The sequence below is a fragment of the Aethalodelphis obliquidens genome, unplaced genomic scaffold, assembly GCF_003676395.1.
Source record: "Aethalodelphis obliquidens isolate GAN/ISIS:26980383/991018 unplaced genomic scaffold, ASM367639v1 scaffold111, whole genome shotgun sequence".
In the NCBI taxonomy this organism is placed as follows: domain Eukaryota; kingdom Metazoa; phylum Chordata; class Mammalia; order Artiodactyla; family Delphinidae; genus Aethalodelphis; species Aethalodelphis obliquidens.
This window is the reverse complement of record NW_020838055.1, coordinates 1,027,571-1,055,337: the sequence shown is the minus strand read 5'-3', so window position 1 is coordinate 1,055,337 and position 27,767 is coordinate 1,027,571. Positions and strand designations below refer to the sequence as shown.

At 45.0% G+C, this 27,767-nt stretch overlaps 1 protein-coding gene across 1 annotated transcript; it reads left to right on the top strand.

The window, feature by feature from the left end:
* Nucleotides 1-693: 693 nt before the first annotated feature.
* On the top strand, nucleotides 694-27,490 carry XCR1 (X-C motif chemokine receptor 1). The gene is made up of 2 exons (XM_027096994.1): nucleotides 694-2,115; nucleotides 22,810-27,490. The coding sequence occupies exons 1-2, from the start codon at nucleotides 2,097-2,099 to the stop codon at nucleotides 23,826-23,828; spliced, it is 1,038 nt and encodes a 345-aa protein (XP_026952795.1). The 5' UTR covers nucleotides 694-2,096; the 3' UTR covers nucleotides 23,829-27,490.
* The last annotated feature ends 277 nt before the right edge of the window (nucleotides 27,491-27,767 follow it).

Below are 27,767 nucleotides of genomic sequence, written 5' to 3'. Positions count from 1 at the left end.
CTAACTCACCTCCTACTCCCCAGTGTTAGAACTGACCTAAGCCACTTTAGTCCTGTATAACCGTTCAGGTCCTTTTGGTTAATAAAAACAGCTGCCATGAGCGAAGGGAGTTGACAATCACCTACTCCCCTATAACCTCACTCAGTGTCACCAAAAGCATAAGTTTCAGAATGAATTTGGCCCTGAATACAGACATTTGTTAGCAAGAAGGCAGTACTTTGAAGTGCAATCGTTTGGGACCACAAAGAGATGGTGAGGATGAAAACAGAGACCTCAGGCAAAGAGGAACAGATCTTAGTGGGCACTATTATAAATGGATTTCCTGTGTATTTATTTATAAACACCTATTACTTCATTCAAAAACTCACTGGAGGCAGGGACTACTTGTTTTGCTTTTAAAATCCCTGTGTGACCTTACTCCCTAACCAGCAGGGGAGAAATATGACAAAACATGAACGACATAAAAATGTGCCTTGTGCACTGAGAAACATGAACAATTTTTGTTCTGCTATAAACACTGCAGCTGAAAATCTAGGCTGTTGTCCCTCTCAAACCAAGCATTGTCCCCCAAGGTGTCCACCAGGAAGATCTATAAGGAGATTCCCTTCTGAGGGCAGAAAGGGAAGTGTGGGAGGGGCCTGTCCAATGCAGGTGCAGGGAGAAAGTCCAGTCCAGCAGGCAGGACCGGGTGTCTGGAATCTGGTACAAAAACACGGTACGAAAACAGACCTAAACCTAAACAGACCTAAACCCCAGCACTGGGGTCCAGCCAGCCAGGCACCAAGATGGGTAGAACTCGGAACACAACAAAGAGGACCCCAAGAGCAGTGGTCCTCACAAATCCAGGAAGATGGGCAGCAGTTAGGACGGCACCCGGACAACAGTGGATTATAAGGCTCTAGCCACTGGAGTGAGATTTTGGAAGTGGAGGGAACTGCAGCCCTAAGCAGGAACTGAGAATGACAGGAGTAATAAGAGTGGGTTCCAGAGGGACTGAGCCACTGTCAGGTAGAGGCTGAGTGCAGAGAGTGAGAGAAAATCCCAGCGTAAATGAACAAGGACAGATTCAGAGGCAACTTTGAGAGGCTGTTTCTGATAGTTGCAAAACAGTGAACGTATCTCAGTTCCTCTTTTTGGCTAGTTAAGGAATCAGTGGAGAGATTCTTTGGAAGCATGCTCTGTGGGCATCTTACCAGGAGGTAATAACGATGGACTTTCACGTTTATGCAGCTCTTTGGAGTTTGTGAAAAGTAAACTAACTAATTTAAATGTCAGAACTAAAGGGCTAGGGCACAATTCAACCTTCACCGTGGCCCAGCACCTCCTCCTGGAATTCCTAAGACTATGACCCACCTGCTTTCCTTAGAAAGAACACTTATGGCTGAGCGCCATATGTAATGGGCACATTGTCAGGCACTTTCCTAATTGTCTCCACATTGTACCTTCATATGGGGACAGCAAAGAGGACTGGAGGCCTCTGAGCTACCACGTTCCTATGTTGGTCCTCCTTTTACTTGTCCCAGAGCTTCCTGTGACGGTCTCAGAGTCCAGTCTCCAGCAACCCTTTTTACAGCTGTTTTTAGCAGCTGCTGTCTTGACTCTTATCAGGTGCATCCTCTGGTTAATGGTTTTTCTTGCAATGGGTATGCAAACAAAACCTCCTGATGGCTCTGTGAGATGGGCAGAGCAGATATTAATAATGGTACTAATTACTTCTAAGGTGGTAACCAGCCTTCCTGATAGCCCCCAGTGGTTTGTACCTTCTGGCGTTCACATCCCTGATTAGGGTTGACTTGGATAACCCTAATAGTGCAGAAATAACAGTGCTTGACTTCAGAGGTTAAGATATAAAGATCATAAAAGATACTGTGGCTTCTGTCTTGCTCTCCTCAATTGCTCATTCTAGGGGAAGCCAGCTACCACGTCAGGAGGACGCTCAAACAGCCCCATGGAGAGACTCATGTGGCAAGGAACCGAGACCTCCTGCCAGCAGCCATGTGAACAAAGCTGTCTTGGATGTAGGTCCTCCAGCCCCAGTCAAGCCTTCGGATGACTGCAGCTCCAGTGGACATCTTGACCTCATCGCATGAAAGACCATGAGCCAAAACCACCCAGGTGAGTTGTTCTCAAATATCCGACCCACAGACACTGTGTGAGATAATAAATACTTATTGTCTAAGCCACTAGGTTTTGGAGGAATTTTTAAAAGAGTGATAGATAATTAATACACCCATTATACAAGTGAGAACTTGAGCCTCAGACACATACAGTGCCTAGCCCAAAATTGCACAGCTAGAGTTGTAGCAGAACTGGGAAGAGAGCCCTCATCTTGTGACTGCTGATCCGTACCACACGGGTTCTCTTACAGTCCCATGATTCATCAGTTCTCTAATTTGGGTTCAGAAGAGGCAGAGATGAGGTTGCAGGCATGGTGCAGCGACTATCCAGGCACCCGTGGCCACACTCGGGGCCTAGACTCACAGGGGTCCTTGACCAGGAATCCAGGGTAGGGAGGGGGGCTGAGACCCTTTGCTCCCACTCATGTGTGGCTCTCATGAGGAAGAGACACAAGCCAGAAACAGAGACTTCTTCCCACCTGGGCAGACCCACACCTGTGCAGGCTCACACACATGTTCGGGCCTCAACCCAAACTCAAAACAAACTACAGCTGACCCATAATGCTGTAGTTCTGCGGGGGTGTGGTGGGGAAGATTTGTGGTGTTAGGGCTTGCACTTAAGATCCCTGCCTGCGACGCAGGGTCTGGCCTTGCCTCCCAGCTTCCCCGCCTCTGATTCATGTGTCCACTTTAGAGAAGTCACCCCACTGAGGGGTGCTTTCAGTTTCCATGTGACTCACCAGCCGTGTGATCACTGGTCCCCAATCTGCAAGGAGGGCCTGTGGGCAACGTGAGCTGTCTGTAGTGACAGAGGGTGATGGACACAGGGTCAGCAGGTGATCAGTCTAGCTGGCTCTATTTGCTCATCCTTCCAGCTGGGTTGGACTTATTCCAGCAAGAGCTACGATGGCCCCCTGGGTGGGACTGGAATTGGACAAGTCTAGAGGATAGTTGAAGACAAAAGGGTGAGAAGGGCTCTGTAGTCACTGCTTGTCTCCAGGGTCTCTATCCAGGCTGTCAGTGCCAGGGAGGAAGCAGCCAGATAGAGCCCTAAAGCAGGGCTGGGCTTCCTAGCAGAGAGCAGGAAAATGCTCACGGGGTTGGCAGAGGATGCAAGAGGGAGTGGCCCCTGGGCTGTGCAGGAGACCTGTGGAAGCAAACAGCGAGAGACCTGAGGTGGTGACATTTCTTGATAAAGGACCTTAAAGGCCCACAGGACATAGTCTTGTGCCTGTGTCCTCTTGTGGCATTCAAGGACCTCCATAATAGGAGAAATTTTTTAAAAAGGGTATAGGACACCTGCATTCTAATCTAAACTCAAGATGCCATCACTTGGATCACCTTGGAAAAGTTGTTGGCCCTTTTGGGCCTCAGTTTCTTCATGAGTGGTCAAGTGAATGGTTTTCTAACTGGATTCCTTGCAGACCAAGGGTTCTGCAGACCACCCTTAGAGTTTGCCATTAGGAGGGAGCCTCTAAACTTATACTGTCCAATAGAAATATGAAGTAAGCCACATGTGCAATTTTAAATTGTTTAGTAAACATATTTTTAAAAATCTAAAAAGAAATAGGTAAAATTAATTTCAAGAGTGTCTTTAATCTATCTAGAATATCATTTCAACATGTAATCACTTTATTACATTTATTAATAAGATATTTTACATTCTCTCTTTTGTACTAAATCTTCAATGTCTAGTGTGTAATTTGTACTTAAGCACATCTCAGTTGGGACCTGCCACATTTCCAGTGCTCAGTAGCTGGAGTCGTGTACCTGACCCGTGAAGAGGGAGGAGGAATCAGGCCTTAAGAGAAGACTTCCCCCTGGTGGAGAAAATAGGAAAATACATGCAAGACCAAAAGATTGGAACGAGCAAAATGTCTGGGTTGTGAACTATCACATGCATTTCCTTGATTCAGTAATCATGTATCATATCAGTATTGTATGTATAGTGAGGGTGTTCGGAGGGAGCACATACAAATCAGAGAAGCAGGTCAAGGCCAGACTCCTGCGGAATTTGGGAGTGAGAATTGATGGCAGAGTCTTTTGCTTCTGGGAAGAGAGTGAGCGTAGACTATACTTTCAAGGAATTTTACTGTGAAAGGGAGGGACCTATAAGGGATGGAGCATAGACTTGAAGGTGTTTTAGATGGGGAAAAAGTATTTGAACAAAATACAGGCTGCAGAACAATTGTCATGATCAGACCAAAGGAACCAGAGGCATTCAAGAGTCAGACCTGCAGAGCTGGTTAAGAATACAGACCTTGGAGCCAGCTTCACTGCTTCCTGACTGTGTGACTTCGGGCAAATTACTTATCTCCTTGTGCCTCTGTTCTCGCATCAATACGGTAGTACCTGCCTCTTGTGTATGCGCTGTGTTGAGTTGTGTTTGTTATGAGGATTGATTCTTTTTTTCAAAATAACATATTCAAATGCTAATAATAGACATAAGAAAGTAGCTATATTGTATTAGCTATAATGATTAGAGGGATTCCTTTAGTGGGGCAGCATTTTCTGTGAGTGCTGAAACAGCAGTCTGCCTTTTCCCCAGTGAGTTGAAGTTCACATGCTGTTATTACACGGCAAGTCTGAGAATTCTCTCCTCGGAAGTGACAATATTGTTTCAACAGGGGGCAGTGGCCAACAACATATTTCTCTAGCATCTTCAAACTGAAACTGCCAAGGCCAGCTTCCCCTAGTGGGGACATTCTGGAACATGGAGGTCCAGCCCCTTGTTTTACCTCCTTCCCAGGGAAATATGGAACTTACCAGCATTCACAGTTCTATTTTTTTAACTTTGATGCTGATGAATTCAATGATCTCCTACTTTTTTTTTTTCCAAAATAATGGCTACCATCTGTTGAGCCACTACTAAGTGGCAATCAGTGACCAACATCCCGTCTGATCCATTCAATTCTGCAAGGTGAGATTGGTTTACATAAATGACATTATGCCATAAATATCATTCAGAATACTTTTTTATTCAATATGATGTTTCTGTTTTTGTTAATTAATTTATTTTTGCTGTGTTGCGTCTTCGTTTCTGTGCGAGGGCTTTCTCTAGTTGTGGCAAGCGGGGGCCACTCTTCATCGCGGTACGCGGGCCTCTCACCGTCTCGGCCCCTCCCGTTGCGGAGCACAGGCTCCAGACACGCAGGCTCATTAGTTGTGGCTCACGGGCCCAGTCGCTCCGCGGCATGCAGGATCCTGCCAGACCAGGGCTCGAACCCGTGTCCCCTGCATTAGCAGGCAGACTCCCAACCACTGCGCCACCAGGGAAGCCCCAATATGGTGTTTTGAGCTACAACTGTGCAGCTGTAGTAAATGTATTTCTGATTACTGCTTTGTCTTACTGTGTGTGAGTGTTCTGGCATTTATGTATCCATCTCCTAGTGACAGACACTTAGACTGTCCCCGATCTTTGCCGTCAAAAACAATGTTGGAGTGAGCATCTTTCCATCTGTCTCCTTATGGCCTATGCAGAGCTTCTCTGGATGAGGAGCCCAAGAGTGGAACTGCTAGATCAGAGGTATTTTCAGCCTTACCTTCTTCCAGGTTGTCCCTCAAATGCTACGCCGCCAGTCCATACTCCCACCAGCCTTGCCTCCAGGGTTCTCACTTTCCTCATTCTCATCAGCCCTTGGTATTATGACTTTCTAATTTTTGCCAAATACATGGGCAAAAAATGATGTCTGGCAGCTTTAATTTGCATATGCTATTGAAATCTCCTCATATTCCTAGAGCCATTCCAGACTTGAATTCAAAGGGCTGTGCAAAGGGCAGTTTCCATCCAAGAACAGGTAAAAATTTCTGACAGATGTGTAGCTTTTCACCAGGTGACTTCGTGTATCTATTGCTCCCACCAGCCCTGGGAAGTACTCACAGCAGATGAGACTCAGAGGGCTTAATGACTGACCCATGGGTCGTCCAGCCAGTTATTACTAGAACTACGATGAGAATCAAGGTGTCCTGACCCCTCACCACAGCTCTTCCTACTCGACTGTGTTGTACCCGGAGCCCATCAGTAAGAGATGGCCTTTCCGCCAAAGCGCAGGGTTCAGATGTTTGTGAGAGAGCTGGGGATTTTGTTTGTTTTTGTTTTGTATATTTAATCAGCTTCATTGAAGTGTCATTCACATACAATAAAATGCACCCATGTTAAATGGGTGTTTCCACGAGTGTACACCAGTGTAACCACAACCCATCAAGATATGAAACATTCCTGATACCCCCAAAAGTTCCCTTGTAACCCGCCTTTCCAGGTAATCACCCACCTTCCCAGATAATCACCCACCTTCCCAGATAATCACCCACCCTGGCAACTACTTATTTTCTTTCTGTTGGTGTAAATTAGATTTGTCTTCCGCAGATTTTCCAAAGTTTTGTTCAGAATATGTACTCTTTTGTGTTACTCAGCATAACATTTGTGAGGTCCATCTATTCTGTTGCATGAATTAGTAGTGTGTTCCTTTTTATTGCTGACTAGCATTTCATTGTATGACTATATCACAATTTACTGGTCCCTTCACTAGTTGGTTGACAGTTGGTTGTTTCCAGTTTGGGGGTATAATGAATAAAGCTGCTAAGAACCTTTAAATCCAAGTCTTTATGTGGAGAACAGGGCCAGGAGCAGGTGGAGGCAATCTAAGATGCAAAATTTAAGGAGGCACTTACTCTAAGGTTCAGGAAGTGCTAACTCTGCACTTCCATGGACCCGAGAGTGAGTGCCTCCTTAAATATCACACCCTTGGCTCCTTGCCTGCCTTACCCCGTCCTGGATCTGGTGAACATATATTTTTGTTGTAGAGGAGAGTGTTAACTGTAAATTAAGAGCTCAAGAGCAGAGCCAGAGTCTGAGTTTCTCAAAGTGTGACCTGAAGACCCCTCTTGCAGCCTAATCAACTGCTGAGCTCATTAGATGTGCTGACCCCCGCCCCACCCCCTTACCTACTGTATCAGAATTTGCATGTTTAATACAACATTAGTGATACTTACCTACACTAAATTTGTAAAACCACTGCCATGGGCAGTGGGTAATTGTTGAAGCTTTTTGAGCTAAAAATAGCAGGATTATAGCTTTTTTGTTTAACTTTGAAATAATTATAGATTAGCAAGAAATTATAAAAATAGTATAGAGGAATCCCACCTGATTCACTCATTTTCCTCCAGTGGTTACATGTTCCATAACTATAGTACAGTATCAAAAACGGGAGTTAGACACTGGTACAATGTGTGTGTACAGTTCTGTTCCATTTTATCACATATGTAGATTCCTGTAACCACCACCCCAATCAAGATACAGAACGATTCTGTCATCACAAAGATGTCCCTCCTGCTACCCTTTTATAGTCACAGCTGCCCCCACCATTCCTAACCCCTGGCAACCACTGATCTGCTTTCTATCTCTATGATTTTGTCATTTCAAGAATGTTATGTAAGTGGAATTGCTCAGCATGTGACCTTTTGAGATTGCATTTTTTAAACTAATCATAAAACCCCTGAGATCTCTGCAGATCATTGCATATACCAAAAGCTTGCTCCTTTTTATTACTAAGTAGTACCCCATGGTATGGAATTTAGCCATTCACCCATTATGGGACATTTTGGTTGTTTCCAGTTTGGGGCTATAAAGAATTAATCTTCTGTAAACAATCATGTATTGGTTTTTGTGAGAACATAAGTTTTCATTTCCCCAGGGTAGATGCCCAAGAGTGTGACTGCTGGATCATATGGTGTGTGTTCAGTTTTTTAAGAGACTGTCATACTCTTTTCCAGAGTGGCTGTGCCATTTCACATTTCCTACAGCAGTGTATGAGAGATCGTTTCTCTACATCCTTGCCAGATTTTGGCATGGCCCCTGGTTTTTATTTTAGCTTTTCTAATAGGTATGTGGTAATACCTCATCATAGTCTTAATTTGTATTTCCCTCATGGCTAATGATGTTGAATATCTTTTCATGTGCCTATTTACAATCTGTATATTCTCTTCAGTGAAATGTCTCTCCAAGTTCTTTACCCATTTTTAACTGAATTGTTTGGCTTTTTTACTGCTGACTTTTGAGGATTCTGTATATATTCTAGACATGGGTACTTTGTCTGATATGCAGTTTGCAAATGCTATCTGTCAGTCTGTAGCTTATCTTAACAGGATCATTTGCAGAGCAAAGCTTTTTCATTTTGATGAAGTCTAATATACCTCTCTTTTGTTTATGCCTTTGGTGTTATGTCTAAGAGCTTGTCACTAAGCTTTAGGTCCCCAATATTTTCTCCTATGTTTTCTTCTAAAAGTTTTTATAATTTTATATGTACATTTATATCCGTGATGCATTTTGAGTTAATTTTTATATAAAATCCAAAATTTAAGTTGAGGTTCTTTTTATTTACTTATTTATTTTCTGGCCTATGAATATCCAATTGCTCCAGCACCATTTGTTGAAAAGTCAGCTATCCTTCCTCCAGTGAATTGCTTTTGCACCTTTGTCAAAAATCAGATGGCCTTACTGGTGTGGGGCTATTTCTGGGCTTTCCATTCCCTTCCATTAATCTTGGTGTCCACCCCTCTGCCCATACTACGGTCTTAATTACTATAGCTGCGTAATAAGTCCTGAAATAGAACAGAGGGATTACTCCCATTCCTTTCTTCTTTTTCAAAATGTTTTATTTATTCTAAATCCTTTGCTTTTTATATAAATTTTAGAATAAGTCTGTCTCTGCCTGCAAAAAATCTTGGAGGATTTTGCTAAAAATTTCATTATAACCATATATCATTTGAGGGAGAATTGACATTTTTACTATGATGAATCTTCCAACCCATGAATATCTCTCCATTTATTTAGATCTTTTTTATTTCATCAGCATTTCATAATTTTCAGTGTACATGTTTTGTACATTTTGATGATTTATGCGCAGGTATTTCTTTTTGGAGAGAGAGATTGTAAATAATATTGTACTTTAAATTTTGCTTTCTGTGTGTTTATTGCTAATATATAGAAATACAATTGATTTTTATATGTTGATCTTATATCTTGCAACTTTGCTAAACTCACTTATTATCCTAGGAATTGTTTCAGTTTTGTTTTGTTTTTGGATATTTGGCATTTTCTGGGTAGACCATTATGCTATCTGCAAACAGGGACAGTTTTATTTGTCCCTTTCCAACCTGTACGCCTTTTATTTCCTTTTGCTTACTGTGCTGCCCGAGGCTTCCAGTACTATATTGAACAAGAGTGGTTAATATAGACACCCTTGCCTTGCTCCCAATCTTATGCGAAAACATTGTCTTTCAACATTAGTATTTTGTCAGCTGGTGTGTTTTTTTGTTTTTTGCGGTACGCGGGCCTCTCACTGTTGTGGCCTCTCCCGTTGCGGAGCACAGGCTCCGGACGCGCAGGCTCAGCGGCCATGGCTCACGGGCCCAGCCACTCCACGGCATGTGAGATCTTCCCGGACCGGGGCACAAACGCGTGTCCCCTGCATCGGCAGGCAGACTCTCAACCACTGCGCCACCAGGGAAGCCCAACTGGTGGTTTTTAATAAGTATTTTTTATCAAATTGAGAAAGTCCCCCCAATCCTTAGTTTTTTCTGAGAGTTTTATCATAAAGAGTTGCTGAATTTTTTTTAAATAAATTTATTTATTTATTTATTTTTGACCGCATGTGGGCTTTCTCTAGTTGCGGCGAGCGGGGGCTACTCTTCATTGCGGTGCGCGGGCTTCCCATTGCAGTGGCTTCTCTTGTTGCGGAGCACGGGCTCTAGGCACGTGGGCTTCGGTAGTTGTGGCACGTGGGCTTCGGTAGTTGTGGCACACGGGCTCGGTAGTTGTGGCTTATGGGCTCTAGAGTGCAGGCTCAGTAGTTGTGGCGCACGGACTTAGTTGCTCCACAGCACGTGGGATCTTCCCAGACCAGGGATTGAACCTGTGTCCCCTGCATTGGCAGGCAGCTTCTTAACCACTGCCCCACCAGCGAAGTCCCAATAGTTGTTGAATTTTGTCAAATGATTTTTCTGTATCAGTTGATATGATCATGTGGTTTTTCTTCTTTAGCCTTTTAATACAGTGGATTTCACTGATTAAGTATTGAACCAGCCTTGCATCTCTGGAATAAACCCCATATTCTATTTGCTAATATTTATTAAAGAGTTTTTTCATTTGTATTTGTGAAGGATATTCGTCTGTAGTTATTATATGTACTTTTTGGTACCATCTTTATCTGGTTTTGGTACCAGGGTAATACTGGTCTCACAAAGTGAGGTGTGAAGTATTCTCTCTTCTTCTATTTTCTGGAAAGGGTTATGTAGAATGGGTGTTAATTCTCCTTTAAACATTTAAAAGAATCATCCAGTCAAATTATCTGGGCCTGGAAATTTCTTTCTCAGGAGTTTTAAATTATGACTTCAGTTTCCTTGAAGGGCTTATTGGGTGAGCCCTTTCATATTGGGTGAGTTTATTTATTTAGTTATTTCATATTGGGTGAGTTGTGGTAACCTGTGTTTTTTGAGGAATTAGTCTACTTCATCTAAGTTATATAGATGTTCATACTATTTGATTATTATCTTTTTAAAAAATATTTTTATTTATTTATTTGGCTGCGCCAGGTCTAGTTGTGGCATGCAGGATCTTTTAGTTGCAGCATGTGGGATCTTTTAGTTGCGACATGCGGGATCTAGTTCCCTGACCAGAGATTGAGCCTGGGCCCCCTGCATTGGGAGTGCGGGGTCTTAACCACTGGACCGCCAGGGAAGTCCTTGGTTACTATCTTTGATGTCTGCAGAATCTGTAGCAATAACCACTGTTTCCTTCCTGATATTAGTAATTTGTGTCTTTCTCTTTTCTCGTTAGTCTTTCTAGAGGATATCACTTTTATTGATCTTTTCAAAGAACAAACGTTTTTTGTTTCATTTCTCTTGGGTTTATGTTTGCAATTTTATCAATTCTTCTCTTTATTTTTTCTTTCCTTCTACTTACTTTGAGTTTATTTTGCTTCTTTTTCTATGTTCTTAAGATAGGTGCTTAGATTATTTATGTGGGACATTTTCTCTTTTCTAATGTAAGCATTTAGTGCTAAAAATTTCCCTCTCAGTGCTGCTTTAACTGTGTCCCACAAAGTTTGATGTTGTATTTTCACTTTTATGCCATTCAATGTGTTTTTTTTAATTCCCCTTGAGTCTTGTTTGATCCTTGGATTATTGAAAACTGTGCTATTTATTTTCCAGTAACTCACTTGTTGAAGATTTTCGGGTACAGTAAGTTGGTTTACTATTTTTATTATATTCTTTTCAGCTGTTGATTTCATAGTGAGCGTGGGTTAGAAGGAGACCCATCTTTATCATTGAAGGAGTCCAGAATTTTGCCAGCCAACTTGTGTTGACATGGAAATCTATACATACACACACAGGAACACACAACCACACACACGCATGTACACACACACACCCATGGCATACTTATACCCACACCTAACCAGCAGAGCTCAAATTCTCATTTGCAAAAAACAAGGCTAATGGCAGAGACCATGGTAAGCAAAAAACAGGAAAAGGAAGCTGATTAGGAAGGGAAAAAAAAGTACCAAATCAGCATTGCATCTCTAAAAGAATTAGGCCAAACCAGAAACCTCCAGCAGAAATACCAGTGACATTTAAGGGTCTGAGTTGACTGTAGACAAGCTGAATTTCTTGTATGTTGGCAACCCCTGCCTTCTAAGTCAGCTTCTTGCCCACTTCCCACCATCACTGCCCCTATCACAACAAGGTCAGTCCAACTAATTCTGCTTCAGAAAACTGAAAGGAAAAAAGACACTACACTGACTACAATAGAATAGAAATTCCAGGAACTAAAGATGTATCAAGAAGAAAGCAAGCTATATCCTGCAAACCAATTCACTGTCTGACAGATGATAATACCCTCCTCAAATGACATGTGCTGAAAACCATAGACATATTGTATTTATGTTTATATGCAATATATGTAAATATATGTTTATGAAGTCGTTCCCCATCCATCTGATAACTATTTCTGTTTTCCCCCTTTTTTGGTTTCACTTCTTACATTTCAGTCTATCTAGAACTTCATATGGTTGTAACTTTATAATACATTGACATATCTGGCAGTGTCTAGTGTCCCTTAGCAGCTAAGCCATGAAACTGAATCTCTGGGCTCTTAGCTCCAAACGTGCAGTGACACAACTTCACCTCCGTGTATAAGCTAAGGCCACCCAATCCGTTTAGACCATCGTTTCTCAACCTCGGTATTATTGCCATTTTGGTAATTTTCTCTCATGGGAGTTTGTCCTGTTTGTCAGCATCCCTGGCCTCTACCTGCTAGATGTCAGTACCTCCTTCAAGCTGTGAGAACCAGAAATGCCCCCCAGACATCACAAAATTGCCCCCAATGAAAGCTGCTTGTTTAGACATATGCCTCCTTCCTTCCTGATTTGGATGCTTTACAAAGCCGTGATACTTGGTGCCATAGCAGCCATCTTGTAGTTGTGAGGAGTGATGCTACAGAGGCGCTGAGGCTAGTACAAGAGGTAGAAGGGGCCGTGGTTCTTGATGACATCGCCAAGTTGCTGCACCAACCCTAGCATTACCTTCCTGTGGAAAATTAATAGCTTCGACCACTTAAGCCTCTTCAGTCCTGTGCTTTGTCACTTACAGCCAAGAGCATCCTAGTGAATCCACGGATCACCTTATTCCTCTGCTTAAAACCCTTTACTAGTTCTCCATTCAGGATGAATTTCAGACTCCTGAGCTTAGCACCCAAGGGCCTTTGCCTCCCTCTCCTGCTCATCTCCCAGCACCCCTCTCGGCACACATCTCGTCTCGAGCCTGAGTTGAGTCCTTTGACCCAGCCTCAAGACCTCCTATCTCCTGATGTTTACATTTGCTGATCCCCGAATGGCACATCCTTCCTCCTCTTCTCTCCCTGTTCAGTCCTACTCACCTTTCAAGACTTGGCCCATGTCCTCTCCTTCAGGAACTTTTCCCTGAATCTCCATGTGGTGATTTTGAAACATGGACTCCAAATTATTTGACACTCCTCCACTTGAGAGTGACTTGGGCAGGGATTTGGACCTCTGTGACTTTTCATACTCTGGACACTGAAGCAGGGTGCTAACTGACTAATCCAGGGGACCGTGATTCAGTGACACACGAGGCAATCTTCGTGATAAGGACGTGCAGTGCGTGAGATGAGCTAGTCAGACCTGAAGGCACTGGGCAACCCAACTCAACCCAGCCAGCTGATGCTGCTCATCTTTCCAGCCTCAAACCCTAGCGGTCTGCTTCTTCCACCACACGTCTCTCTCACTTCGAGTCATTGGGAGGCTCAGAATGTGCCCTACTGCATAAATGTTCCCCCACACCTGGCATTCAGTCCCCTTTCCCTGCATAACTCCTACTCATCCTTCAGATCTCCCTTTGACATCACCTCCTCTAGGAAGCCTTCCTTGCCTCTCCAAGGCTGGTATGCCCAGAGCCTGTCCCTCACATCACACTTAACACACTGTATCCTAACCACCCATTTCCACATCTGTGAGCCTGTGAGCATCTTAAGGGCAGGGAATGATTTATTCCTTTTTGAACCACCAGCACCTAGAATAATGCCAGAGCTTGCTATAAAAATAAATGTTCATGGCATGGTTGTGCCAGTGGTATGGCTGAACGTGTTTTGCTCTTGTCCTCCATTCAACAAACATTTATTGAGATCTGACCCTGTACTGAAGGTACAGCTTCCTGCATTGCATCTACTGCCATCGTCCGGTTATTGAGTGCTCACTGGGCGTTGTCCTAAGTACCTAACTCATTCACTTTGTCTAATCCTCATAACAAGTCCGTGAGGTTGATGCTGTAATTATCTGCAATTCACGTGGGGAAACTGAGGTGCCAAAATTCCATGGGCACTGAATCCTGGAGTCCACGTTTGCACCCCTGCAGCCTAACTCTGGAGCCCGTGGCATTAATCTCTACACTGTCTGGCTTCCTTCGGAACCCCCCGGACACTTGTCACAAATGCAGAGGCCCAAGCCTCACCTGAAGAGCTTGTCTCTATAGGTCTGGGCAGGGCCTGGGAATCTGTATTTCCCACGAGCCCCACATAGTGCAGAAATGATGGCTGTGCCAAGGGCATCCAGGAGCGTCCGAGGCTCTGTGAGGTCTGGCCCTGATGCACCTGTCTCACTGCCTCACGAACACATCCTGTACTCGCTCTTCTCCAAACTCTTGCTGCCTCTGCCAGGAACGCTGTCATGACGCCCACCCACCCACCCAAGTGTGCTTGAGGAGCACCGGTGGGAGTGAGAAGAGGGAGACCTTGCTGCTCAGGATGGGCTGGCAAAGCCCCAGGGACATCCGCACGCGGCCCCTTCCGGAGGCCCTGGAGAAGGTCAAGAGGCCTCAAGCCTCTCAGGCGTCTCTTTAGCCTGCGGTGCTGCCAGAAACGTCCAAAAGGCTCCATTCAGAACCCTGCACGCCTTCAGAGCACACCCCCAGGGATTAGTCCTCTAGCTGCAACCCGTGTGGCCCTCGGAAGCTCCTCACAGACAAGTCCTGGTGATGCCAGCAGTGTTTGCTCTGCCTGGGACGGGACCAGCGGGGAGCGGGGCAGCAGTGGAAGCCGGGGCAGCCCTGGCCAGCGCCTGATTTCCCCAACCAGGCCTGTGCGTGGTCGGGTGGGCAGAGCAGGTCTCCAAGGAAAGGGCCTCTCCCCGGGAGTCGGTGATTTCACCGTCACAAAAGGTTGAAGGCGGCCATGTGACGATCTGGCAGTTGACCCAGAACCACTCAGCTCCCTTTGCTGCCTACAGAGCAGCCAGGCCTGCCCTTGGGGGATTTCCCAGCCATGTTCAAATGGAAGCTCCCTTGAGTGGGCACCTCTGTTAAAGCCACATCAAAGGTGACTTGCTGGAGAGTCAACAAGACTCTGGGTGATGACAGTCGTCAAGGGGCACGTAGAACGTGGGATGGGTAAAGGTGGGATAGAAAATCAGCATAGGGATTTCCCCCTAACCAATATTATAAGTTCTGACTATTGTTGTGTAGTTAAGCACTCTCAAATATAGAGGTCTAAAATAAGAGCCATTTTATTATATCTCATAAACTGTGACTCAGAAGCCTGAGCAGCACTCAGCTGGGTAATCCTTTTTCGTGTGGCGTCAGTGACGGTCCCTCGATGCCACTGAGCTAGGAGATGGAGGGCTGCTCCAAGGCAGCTTCCCTCCCAGGTCTAGCCCCGACGGAGAAGGCTGGAGAGCTGGGCTCAGCCAGAACTGTCAGCCGCTCCACATGTGGCCTCACCAGCGCGGTGGCCTCATGGAGTTGGACTTCATAAACGGTGGTTCAAGGCTATCAATGAAAATGTTAGGGACCCAGCTGAAGTCCCAGAATCTCACTTTCACCACGTTCTATCAGTCAAGTACGTTACCAAGAGCAGCAACATTCAAGGAGAATGGAGTTAGACTTTGCCTCTCAGTGGAAGGAGCAGTAAAACATTTGCAGCCATATGTAATCTCCCATACTACAGACAAGCTGGGAAACACTTGCTAGGGTCCTCGTGAGGAGTTTTACTCCACATGTTTGTCAAGCTCCTGGTGTGTTCCAGGCTCTGTCCCGGGCACTGGAGAGAGAGAGCCATGAACAAGACAGAGACATGGTGCCTGCCCTCTGGAATACAGCCTAACAGTTACACAGTGCCTGGCGTGTGGGAAGTGCCAGTACATGTTGGCTGCTGGTATTTTAATTGTTAAATGAATCATTATTGGATAAAAATGATAAGCATAATAAGCATTAGCAGAGAATTGCTTTGCAGAATGACAAGGTGTAAAAGAACACAGGCAACAGGAGGGTGAAGTTTAAGCCAAGGAGGAGGGGTGATGAACTAGCGGGGGAGGGAGGAAGCAGCGTGTGTGGCCCCCGAGTGCAGTGGGCAAGGGAAGCATGCATCAAATGAGCTGGATGGGGACGGACCGCTTAAGTCTCTGAACTGGATGCCTTACTTCCATCCCTCCAGGTCTGCCTTCCACTTTCCTCACCCGCCTCTGCTTCTGAGGCTCCCCTGTACGGGCTGCATCAACAGTCTCCCCTGCCTCCGTGCTGGTGCCAGTAGAAGGCACCAGCAGGAGTTTGGGTGGAGGGGGGTGGGAGGAGAAAGAGGTTGGCATATGTATTCTTCTGGCTGTCTCTCTGTTGGGCAAGTGGTGGAAGTGAATACTTCCTCTGCCAAAATCCACATCCAGTGTCCAGCAACCTTTTTGTAGGGCCCGTCTCGCCAGGTCCTTCGGTGGCTCTTTCTCCTGGGCAGTTAGCCCTGGGCTCAGTGGCAGCTGCCCACTCTTGCTGGCCCAGGGGTACTTCACCATCGCTGCTCGCATTCCCTACACCCTGCCCACACCTTTGTAAAAGTCCTTTCCCTGCATTGTCCTCAGTCACCCTCTTGAGAGGGCCACCTGTCCCTTTCTGGAATCCTGAATGATACCACTACACCAGCAAGGATAGGAATTTGGGACTTTATCTTTGGAGCAATTCTGAGAAAATGCTAACCTTCTATCCAGTGGTGTGCTGGTAAATCTTAACAACCAGCTCTCCAGAGGGAAAAGCCCTGATTTGCAGTGATTGCCAGATTCCAAGGTGTCAATACTTCCACCATGGTTGATTTCATGCTACTAATGCAACAGCAACCAACTCGTAAAATTCCTAAAAATGAAACGCACACAAGCTGGTATGAGCCAGCTCCAGCATACCTCTGCCCAGATCAAACACTAGCTCTAGTCTCTCCCACTAGGGCCACTCCAGCCAGGGGCTAGATGTGCCCACAGAGAGGTGGATGGGCCTTCTGGATGCTGTCAGCCTCCTCCCTCCTGTGCCCTGTGAATGTACCTCCCAGTGAAGCCAGGATGCTGTCTCCAAGGGCTCCCAAAGCTGCAAGACCTTTCATTTGCCCATGCCTGTGCCTGTTCTCATGTGCATGGGGCTGAGGCTCAAACAGAACCATCCATCTTGCTGGACTTGGTCCAATTAGATCATGAGACCCTGGGGATCTAGAGTCAGTGGTTCCCCTATTAACAGCAATTAATTCCCGCCAAGAGCCCCACTCTGATGCGGATGCCAAAGACCTCTGATGCTGGTCTCTGCCCTGGATCCCACTTGCCCACAGATGGGCCCAGACCCTGAATGTGATAACCAGGCCCCTATCCACATTGCGCTTTACCCAGAACTGAACTTCCCCTTCTGTATGTCGAGTCTGTATGAGGCTGGAACTCAATTCCATCTTTGTCCAGCCTGACCAGTGTTTTAGAACTTTCTGTTTAAGGCGAGAGCATGAACTTTTTTCACAATGAAACCAAATGTGAGGAAATGTGAAAATGTTAGTTTCAAATTGTGTCTTCATATTTAGGGAACAAACATTTGTTAAACACTTGCTATATGAGTCCTTGCAATAATTATCTCCCTCAGCAAGGAACAATTACACACACACACACAATTGGACAATAAATCTGTAGAGAAAATTCCTGACTCCAAATAACAATATTTTAATCAAAACAACATGATACTACAAGTATCCTTTCAGAATGAACAAAAGTTTTAAAGTTAGTAACACCTGATTTTTGACCAGGTATACACTATTTTGGAAATGTAAATAAATACAACCATTTTAGAGGTTCTAAATGGTAAGTATTTTGGCAGTACTTACCAAATGTAAAATGCACATTCCCTATGACCCAGAAAGGCACCACTTCTAGAAATCCATCCTACAGTAATTCAACACCAGTACATTAAAGGTGTATGTATTAGATATACCTTTAATCCCTGCAGCATTGTGATAATTTTAAAAATTGAAAGCAAACTGGATGTCCATTGACAGGAAAATAGGTAAATCCTGATACCATAATGCAGTGGAACACTTTCCAGCTGTTATAAAGAAGAAGACTTGGAAAGACTTTCGTGCCATTTTGTTTAATGGAAAAAGGATAAATCAGTGTACATGATACGATCCCATTTTTGCAGTGAAGATCAACAGAATTGGAGCCTTCATACATTACTGGTGGGAAAATAAAATGGCACAGCTCTGTGGAAAATGATTTGGAAGTTCCTCAAAAAGCTAAGCATGGGGTTACCAAACAATCCAGCAATTCCACTCCTAGGTAAATACCCAAGAGCATTGAAAATATATATCCATACAGAAATTTACAAGTGAATGTTCAGAGCAGCATTATTCATCATAGCCAAAAAGTAGAAACAACCCAAACGTCATTCAGTTGATGACTGGTTGAAATGTGGCTTATCCATGCGGTGGAATATTATTCAGCCATAAAAAGGAATGAAGTACTGATACATGGTACAACATGGATGAACCCTCAAAATATTATGCTAAGTGAAAGTAGCCAGACACAAAAGGTCACATATGATTCCACCTACATGAGATGTCCAGAATAGGCAAAACCATAGAGACAGAAAGTAGATTAGTGGTTGCCAAGAGATGGAGCGAGGTAGGGAGTAGGATTTTCTGCTGACAAACAAGCATGAATTTCTTTCGGGGTGATGGAAATGTTCTGAACTGGATGGTAATGGTGGTGTACAACATTGTGAATATGCCCCAAACTACTGAATTATACAATTTAAAATGCTAAATTTTTTATTACATGAATTATTTCAATTTAAAATAATAATAAAGCATTACTGGTACATTAATCAAGTATAATTTTTGATAAGATTAAAATACCACTTTAAAAAAATACATTATCTTTTATGATCCCTTCCAACTCCAAAATTACCTGCATCTATCCTTGGTGGAACCCAGGGGCTTAGATGACCCCTAAGCTGTGGACCCCACCTTCCTGTGGAGACAGGCTGGGTGACCAGCTCTTTTCCAAGTGACGAGTGACGTAGCCAGGTTCTACATGAGGTCTTGGGTGGAGTGGGGGGTTGGGAGCAGATCAAGCCAGGACGCCTAGTGGTGGGAAGAGGGGGGTTAGGAAGACTCCCTGTCTCTCCCTCTGTCTCCCTCTGAGACTCTGCACATTAGCCTTCCCCCACCTTCCTCTAGCCTACTGGGCAGGGTGGGTGTTTCGGTTTCTTTGCGCAAAATATGAAACAAAGAAGCACCATTTCTGCCTCAAGAAGCGTGTAAAGAGGTGCAGATATAGGTGAGTTCCTTTACAAACATTTCAAACATATGTTTTCCTCTACTTCTAATAGCCTACAGCAGGAGTTCTTAAACTCCCGGGTAGGTATCAGAACCACCTGGAGAGCAGGTAAATAATGCAGATTCCTGAGCCCTCCCTCCAGAGGCTCTGATTCCCTGGATCTGAGGATTCCCAAAAACCTGTATTGCTAAAAAGCAGGTCTGTGGACCGTGCTTTGAGTACAACTATCATATAATGCTTTGCTTTTCCTTGTGCTAAAGAAAGTGGAGGTGTTTGGTTATAAGTCTCTATGTAAGGCATTGTTGTTATTAGTGTTTGGGTAATTGAGAGCTGTATTTCTCAATCCCAATTATAATGTGGACCAGAAAGCTAAAGTTACTCTGTTAGAATTGAAGTGGGCTTCAGAGATGGGGTGGGAGAGCAATGACAGGCAAAGGGAACCAAACCCCTAGGATGTAACTCGGAGAGCTTTGGGGTTTGGCACCATTCTTCTTTCTGTGCCCAAGGCCTACCAGGCCCTGACTGGCAGCTCCTCTGAAATTTTGAGTGAATGAATCAATAACCAACAAAACACTGGAATGTTTTTTGTAGGTACCTGATATCCCTTTTATTTCTAGTTTGCTGAGTGTTTATATCATGAATGAGTGTTGAGTTTTGTCAAATGCTCTTCTGCATTTATCAAAAAGGATCATATAGTTTTTGTCTTAATATGGTCACTTAAATTGATTGATTTTCAAATATTAAACCAACTTCATATTTCTGAGATAAACACTTGGTCATGACGTATTAACCTTTTAAAATATATTGCTGGATTTGATTTGCTAATGTTTGGTTAAGGGTTTTTATGTCTGTCTTCATGAGGGATATTGGTCTATAGTTTTCTGTTGTTGTAATATTTTTCTCTGGTTTGGTATCAGGGCTATGCTGGCCTCATAAAACAATTTGGGAATTATTCCATCCTGTATTTCAAGTAGTTTGCCTAAGATCAGTGTTCTTTCTTTCTTAAATGTTTGACAGAAGGCACTAGAAAAATCATCTGGGACAGTTTTCTAGAGTTAACTAAATTACTATAATAAAGGTAGGACTATGTCATATCATTTCATGTCAGTTCTGGTAGGTTGAATTTTTAAGGAAATCTGTCCATTTCGTTTGTTGTTGAATTTGTTATAACTGATCATAATATTTCTCTGTTATTCTTTTAAAGTCTGTAAGATCTGTAGCAATAAGCACCCTTTCATACCTGCTATTGACAGTTCGTGTTCTCTCTCTTTTTGTTCTCAGTCTAGCTAGAGTTTTAGTACCTCTAAAAAATTTTTTTTCAGACAACCAGCTTTGGCTTTGTACGATATGAAGGGTGCTTACAAACCCCCTGTTCCAAAATATCTCCAGGAAATCCCAGATATTTGTATCATTTCTGATTTCATTCTAAACTGTAAGCTTCTGGTAGGTAGAGTCTATTATGTTCATACTATATAATCCAGCATCTATCATAGCACCTGACATATGTCATTGGTCATTAAGGGCTGTTGTATTGAGTCAGATAAGCTCTTCTTTAAAATGTAAGTACCCAATTTCTAAATGTCAAAAAAGTAAGACCATAAGACATAGTCAGAAGCAGAATGGGTTGACCAGACTAAGTAAAGTGCTCTTAAAAATCCATAAGAAAAACAGTGTTATCCTAAGTAGAAAAATGAATAAAATCCATAAACACTAAAAATAAGAAACCGAAGTGGACAGGAAACATGCAAAAGCATACGTATCCCTCTCTAGATATCAAAAGAATACAAAACAAAACAACCATATTAATATTTTCAACTATCTTCACTTTTGTGTTTAGAGACACAAGTTGATTTAACTACCTAAAATAGGATACACTTTGAGACTGCACCCTCACCGCTATTTTTCCTCCTGTCCCAAACCAGGAAGCGGGAAATTATTTCTCCAGTTCTCCTCCTCAGAATACAAGGTCATAAAGCCTGGGTTCCAGTCTTGGCCCTCCTTGCTGCTTCCAGGCTTTATAACATTGAGAAGGTCATTTTACCAGTCTGAACCTGTCTCCTCTTCTATAAAATGGAAATGGTCACGTCTTAAGAGAGAGCGTTGCAGGATTAAGGGAGCAGTTGAGTATAATGTGTTAGCACAGTGCCTGACACATAGTGGATGCTGAGAGTTCTCTTATCTGTTTCAGACAGCTGCTTCATCCAAGTCTCCCATCCTTCTCTGAGGCCCTGCAGCTTCATTTGCCCCTCTCTCAGTGAAATTTCCAGCTCTTCAATCACTTCTCTTTTGTCTCCTTGGCCTTCTAGTCTCACTATTTCTTTTTTTAAAAAATTTATTTATTTATTTATATTTTATTTTTGGCTGCATTGTGTCTTCGCTGCTGCACGCAGGCTTTCTCTACTTGTGGCGTGCGGGGGCTACTCTTCGTTGCGGTGCACGGGCTTCTCGTTGCGGTGGCTTCTCTTGTTGTGGAGCACAGACTCTAGGCATGTGGGCTTCAGTAGTTGCGGCACGTGGGCTCACTAGTTATGGCTCACAGGCTCTAGAGCACAGGCTCAGTAGTGTGGCGCGTGGGCTTAGTTGTTCTGCGGCCTGTGGGATCTTCCTGGGAAGGCGGATTCTTAACCCCTGCACCACCAGGGAAGTCCTAGTCTATTTCTAAAATCTCACTAGCACAGAGGATTAAATCAATTTGACCATATGTTTTCTTAGCTACTCCTCTCCTATTGGACACTTAGGATTTCCACTTGCTTGTAAGATACTCTGTAGACCAGACTCCCAGATGATGAAGCTTTCTGCTCTGAGAGTTAATCCTCTGTGTTAGTGGGGATTTGATCTCCCAGATTCTCAACATTCACTGAAGTCTTGAGATGATTTCATAATTGGATTTACGTGAGAGAGATGTTTGCTCCTTTTGTGTCCTCTCCTTTTGGACCAGTTCCTGGAGACAGCAAGTTTCCTGAAACAATCCTGCCATCAGGGTTTGTACACTTTACGGGAGGAAGAAAAGGAAGGAGCAGAGGAAGAAAGAAAAGAAGGGAGGGACAGAGGGAGAGGAGAAGGAAAGGCAGGTGGGCATAGTAAATTCTTAGTAGATATTTGTTGAATAAATGAAGGAATGACCCTGGGATCATTAGTGCTGTTTTGTAGATGAGGACCCGAGGTTCAGAAAGGTTAAAAAGCTTGCCCAGGAACGTGATATTGGGCCCCACCTTTGATCTCAGGTCTTTGAATCCAGTTCCACTGTCTTTCTCCTACACCTACTGGGACACTGGTCTAGCTTAGTGTTACTCAAATGACAGTCTTCAAGAAGGGAAGGGGCTTATGACATATTGTAAGTTAATGTGTCACTTCCTTCAAGAAAGTCTTGCTAAGAAAAAATGCTAACCAGACTAAACAGCATGCTTAGTGACTTCACATTTTGGCAAAAGTTCCTAATTTCCTTATAAATAGTTCGCCGCCCAGTAGCTGGAACATGGACTACACTTTTTTGTATCATGGGTCCTATTGCTCTCTAGCCTAACCACATGGCTTTGAACTCCATGTCTGTATCACTTCAGATGCTCTCAGCGTCTGGATGGAGCCCTCAGACATCCCGGAGACCACCACCCCTTTTGAGTATGATCCTCAGAGCTTTCTGTGTGAGAAGAAGACCTTTGTCTTTGCCACCTTCAGCACCACCATCCTGTACTGCCTGGTGTTCTTCCTCAGCATGGTGGGCAACAGCCTGGTGTTGTGGGTCCTGGTGAAGTATGAGAGCCTGGAGTCCCTCACCAACGTCTTCATCCTCAACTTGTGTCTCTCAGACCTGGCGTTCTCCTGCTTGTTGCCCGTGTGGATCTTGGGGTACCACTGGGGCTGGTTGTTGGGAGACTTCTTTTGCAAGCTCCTCAACATGATCTTCTCCATCAGCCTCTACAGCAGCATCTCCTTCCTGACCATCATGACCATCCATCGCTACCTGTCCGTGGTGAGTCCCATCTCATCCCTGCGTGTCCACACCCTCCAGCGCCGTGTGCTGGTGACCATAGCTGTGTGGGCAGCCAGCATCCTGTCCTCCATCCCCGATGCCATCTTCCACAAGGTGTTCCCTTCGGGCTGTGATTATTCAGAACTCGAGTGGTTCCTAGCCTCAGTCTACCAGCACAACATCATCTTCCTTCTCTCCTTGGGGATTATCCTGTTCTGCTACGTGGAGATTCTCAGGACCCTGTTCCGCTCGCGGTCCAAACGGCGCCACCGGACAGTTAGGCTCATCTTCACCATTGTGGCGGCATACTTCCTCAGCTGGGCTCCCTACAACCTGATCCTGTTTCTGCAGACACTGTTGAAACTTGGCGTCATTCGGAGCTGCGAGGTCAGCCAGCAGCTGGATTATGCCCTGCTCATCTGCCGCAACGTTGCCTTCTCCCACTGCTGCTTCAACCCGGTGCTCTACGTCTTTGTCGGGGTCAAGTTCCGCAGACACCTCAAAAGTCTGCTCCGGCACTTCTTGCTCTGCCGGCAACAGGCACCTGGCCTTCCCCTGTCACCTCACCCCCCAGGTGCCTTCACCTATGAGGGCATCTCCTTTTATTGAGAGGGAGTTTGGTGGAGCAGGTGGCGGTAGACAGAGGAGCCGGAGGAGGTGGAGCTGAAGGAGAAGCAGGGCAGGAAGGAGCATAGAAGGCACAGCTCTGGGACACGCTACCACTGCAGCGACGGGGGTGAAAGAAGTACATTACGTCAAGGGGTCCTATATGCCCCCTCTTCTGTGGAAAATTTCCCCATCTGGAAATTTTATATTGCCATCCAGAAAAACGTTTCTTAGATTTTGAGAAAATCTTTTAGCATTTATTCTTTCATTCAGACATGGATTTCTTATCCTTGCTTAGTTCAGAAGGCTCTAAAATAGGAAAGCATGCCCTGAAAGGAGCATCCCTCAAGACTTTATGAGGGTCTGAAATTCAACTGTGCAGATGTAGGCTGCTGGCAAGACGGTCTCTCCCCTCCCTGACGGTAGGGCTGTCCCAGCTGATTTTGGAGGGGGTTGGCTCCGGATGGGGCTCTCTGCAGAACAAAAGTAATCACATCCTCAAATAAGCACAGTCAGAAGGAAATCTGGACTCTAAAAACCCGCAGCTGGACTCGAGACGTGTTCTGTATCATAGTTCCAGTTGCTAGCACGTGAACCGGCACTGGCATATTTAGTCTATAATCTTAAGAATGAGTGCGATAAGTGCCATCTTCTGCCGGCATTTATTTGGAGGATGTAAAAATGAATGAGATGCAGACGCTACCCTCCAGGTGCCAACAGTCCAGCTCTGAAGCCCAGATAACCAAACACCCACCTTGATGAAGGCATCCAGAGTTGAAGATTCCTCCAGCATCGCCTCCTTTCCAGCTGGGTATTGAGCTGACATTTCCGATTCATCATGTTCCACCTAAAATGTTCTCCCCCTCCTGGGTGATGGTCCCAGCTTCCCCCCAAAACCAAGTTATCTTTGAGCCCTGCATTTCCTTCCCCTCCACTCCTACTCCCACCACCAAGTCCTGTTGATGTTACCTTCCCAGTGTCTGTCACATGCCTGTGGCTTCGTCCCCAAACCGCCTCACTTCCTCTGCACCTTCCTGCTGCTCATCTCTTTCCCCACCAAGCGTCCTCTGCATTGACATCAGGGTGCTTCAAAACCCTCAGTGGCTCCACGTTACATGGCAAATAAAGCCCAAACACCGTAGGCTTTATTTGCATGTAAATAAAGGCCCCTACGATCTGGTGCCAACTAACATTTCCATTCTTTCTAATTTTATTCCAACGTAAGCCCCCACCCCCCAAGCAGCCTGGGATCCAGCCACAACAGGCCACGGGTCCTCTCCCAGATACCCTTTTCCCAGTCTCCTCTGGGCCTTTGTCATGCTGGGCCTTCTACTCCCTAACCTACAAGCCCCAGCTGAAATGCCAGCTCCTTCAGGAAGGTGTCCACAACCTGTAAATCAGAAGAGCACTCTCTGGGTTGCTACAGCACTCCGCTTGTTCTCTCTAAAATAGTATTTGGCGCTCTCCAGCATGTCGTAGTTACACCCATGGGTGTCCTATCTCCCTGCCCCATCACACTGCAGACTGCCGGAGGGCAGGAACCTGGTCTTGCACCCTGCCGAGCAGTGGACCCTGGTGTTCTATCACTGTGTACTGAGTGGGAGAAAAGAATGATAGCTGTCATTATTCTTACAATTTATGCTCTTTGTGAGAGCCATGCTCATGTGACATATTCTACCTTGTTTGCCCAGGCTGCTGCTTTATAAATCTTAACCTTTCTTCGCTAGTCTCCACTCTCAGAGCACGTTGCTTATCTCTCTCTGTGGCATTGGCTAAACTTGCCCTTGCTTTTTAGTTAGTGGTACACATCCCTGTCTCTTACACTGTCCCAGAGCTTCACATCCAAGGACATAGATAAAAACCACCCTCTGAGCTTTCCCATACCCCACAGACCTGGTCTCAATCTGTGAACCTGATTCAGCTCTGGAGAGGGGCCTTTGGAAAAGCTCCCCATGTGATCCTGACATGCACCCCAGTTACGAACATTTGGCTGCAACTCCTTGAAAATGGGAATTCCAGAGTCTTCCACAGTCCCTTGAGCAGGACTTTGCACTCAGCAGGCACTCAATACATGCTTGTTGAATAAAGTAGCTACTAATATAGCCCTCACCTGGAGCCTAGAGAGCTTGTAAAGCATTTTCCCCTTCACTTCCTGCTGCGATTGATCAATGATCTATTTGCCCCTGGGCAGCCAGCCTTGAAGGAGTTTGAGCTGACTGGGGAAGAGTGAGGGTCTAGTTTTAAGAATTAGGCCTGTAGCACCTGTTGGAGAGGGCTGGGTAGTGCACCCTTGAAGGGATAAAACTCCCGTGGACTTATAGCCAGTTGGTGGGGCCATCACTCACCACAGAAGAAAGGAACAGCAAAAGGAAAGACAGTTATGGGGTCAGAGCTAAGCCTATGAGCTTCTGGTCAGGCTAATCATTCTGCACTCCTTCAAATTGATATTATTACAATTTTATTCAACTTTTGTTCAGAGGGCGGGCTGAGCCCAGGGATCAGAAGAACTGAGGACTCCACTGACACACCCACTTCGCCAAACCAAAGCAGGTTTTGAGCCCACTCTTCTTAGAAGGCAGGTTTGGGGAGCTTGTATCCCTACAGAGCATGCATGCCCTCACTCCACCGTCTTCTCGCCCCATCCCGTTCCTTTACATCCCAAGATACTTACCTAAGTATTCTTTTCAACACATACAGCTGTATCCCTGGGAGCACTTCATCAGTACAATCACATTTGTCTCTTTGCATTTCTAGTGATGTTTTGGCATCCCTAGTAGACTAGCTCCCGGGGTAATCTTTTTAATCCAGAGTCTTCTCGTAATCTAGCTCCTTGGGAATCCAAGGGAAGAGGCACAGAGAAGGAGAGGGATGAATGGGAAGATGGAGGGGCATCCATCCTACCAGAAAGGGAACCTGGGCAGGACTGCTGAAGGAAGCAACCCACAAGCTGCACCCCAGTGACCACACCCCACATTTGTTGACCACACTCTGCATGGACCACAACCTCCTGCTTTCCCCTCCCCCTACCCACTGAAACCACTGCTCAACCTCAACTGGACCATTGTGGGCCTATGCCTCCTACTCCAGTCAAAAAATGGTGCCCTGGACCCAGTGCTGCAGACCTCCTACCACTCCTGGAGCATAAAAAATCCACAGCAGCTCTGAGGGAAGATCCTCTTCACAGCATTTCCACCTCCACACTCTCGGACAAAATCAGCAAGAGAGAAACCTTGCTGATCTCTAAATAGGAACATGCCTGCAAGCCTGGGGCAGCCCCAGACCTCAGATGACCCAAGCCAGAGTAGAAGTTCCTTGAGGGCACAAACCCCATGTTGCATGTCTAGAACCTCCCTCAGTGCCCAGCAATGTTTGTGGTTGGTTGAGTAAGTGGATAGAAGACCATCTTTTTGACTCTTTTCTACTTCTGTTTCTTCTTCTCACACTTGCTTATGCCTTCCGGTCAACACCAGGCACCGCCCCAATGGGCTTCCCATGAGCTCTTCTCTTGGGCCCACCAGCCCGGACAGTGTCTGGTTTGTTGAACTCGCGGCTTTCATTTATGAAACCTGCCTGTGACGGGACAAATATGAATTATTCTTAAAATCATCTCATAAAAACAGAAAGCATCACTGTATCATATATGCAAATAAAAGATTAGCATGTACTGACTTACCTCAGACTGGTTATGTTCCCTTCATTTCTACCCAAGATCATTATTTAGGATTCTCAAAATTTCTCTGCTTATGAAGGATCTGGGTTAAGATCTTGGGTGAAAGGAGTGATACAGAAGGAGGACTGGAGATAAAGTGTCAAACAAGCCCTGTGTAGGTCAGGATGGTAGGAAATTGGCTCCATTCAGGCCTTAGGTGAAATTGTCCAGGAGGCCAAGTCTGTCTTGAGAGCTCCTAGCTTCAGCTTTCTGTCCCTATCTCTCCCGTGGTC